The sequence below is a fragment of the Lottia gigantea genome, assembly GCF_000327385.1.
Source record: "Lottia gigantea unplaced genomic scaffold LOTGIsca_268, whole genome shotgun sequence".
Taxonomy (NCBI): Eukaryota; Metazoa; Mollusca; class Gastropoda; family Lottiidae; genus Lottia; species Lottia gigantea.
Window position 1 is genome coordinate 92,169 of NW_008708839.1, and position 1,133 is coordinate 93,301.

The window sequence follows — 1,133 nt, forward strand, 5'->3', positions numbered from 1 at the left end:
TTATTTAATCTTTCCAGTCAAGAATTGCATGAGGCACTTTCCTTTTTTATAGCTGAAGTGCGTAAGGAATCCGGTGATAATTATAAACCAAATACTTTGTATGAGATTATTGTATCTATACAGCACTACCTTCGTCAGAATGGACGTTTAATAGCCTTTATGGATGACCAGGGTTTAAGAAGTGTTCTGAACAGTAAAATGAAGGAGTTGTCGAGACTTGGACTGGGTATTAATACCAAGAAGTCAGAAGTTATTACAATAGAACAAGAAGAGATTTTATGGAGTAAAGGCTTGTTAGGTGAAAGTAACCCACAGCAGTTATTGGATAATCTTCTTTTCTTGTTTGGATTACATTTTGCACTGCGAGCTGCTCAAGAACACAGGAATTTAAGGTTTGGTATGAACACTCAATTGTCTGTTAAGTATGACTTAGAAGGTAAAAAATATCTGCAGTACATAGAAGATGTTTCAAAGACAAACCAAGGTGGTTTAGATCACAGGAAATTCAGTCCTAAAATGACAAGAGCTTATGAAAATTCTAACCCATTAAAATGTCCAGTTAGATTATATGAAAAGTATATAGCTCTGCGTCCAAAAAACTGTACAGTAGATGCATTTTATCTGCGTCCCAAGAAGATGCCATGCTCTGATGTTTGGTACTATGATTCTCCTGTAGGAATTCATACCATACAGTCCACTGTTAAACGTTTATGTCAGTCGGCTGGTATAATTGGAAACTTTAGTAATCATTCCCTTCGTGCCACAGCTGCAACTCGTTTATATCAAGCTGGAGTGGACGAGCAATTGATCCACTGAAAAGACTGGACACCGATCTAATGCTGTACGAGCATATAAAAGAACAAGTGATGCCCAGCAAGCCTCTGTGAGTTCAGTATTGCATAGTGGTTCCAAAAAACATAAATTGGAAGAATTGGTGGATACAACGTTGCGTTAATGAGGAAACCAGTGACAAAGAACATAAGGAACTCAGAGAGTTCAAACTTTCAATGCCAGGAATGAATTTGTCCATGAAATTTTGATTCATTTGACTGTAGTATTGCTTCAAAAATTGCAATAATATGTTTGTTCTAGTTATCTGAAAATCTGTTCTTTCTTAAGTTTAATAATGTACT

At 36.2% G+C, this 1,133-nt stretch overlaps 1 protein-coding gene across 1 annotated transcript; it reads left to right on the forward strand.

Annotated features, from left to right (window-relative positions):
- Window positions 1-711, forward strand: LOTGIDRAFT_55885 (hypothetical protein; the record flags this gene model as incomplete). Its single annotated transcript, XM_009056185.1, has 1 exon — window positions 1-711. A coding segment is annotated over one exon (711 nt), but the record flags the coding sequence as incomplete, so codon positions are not given.
- Window positions 712-1,133: the final 422 nt, after the last annotated feature.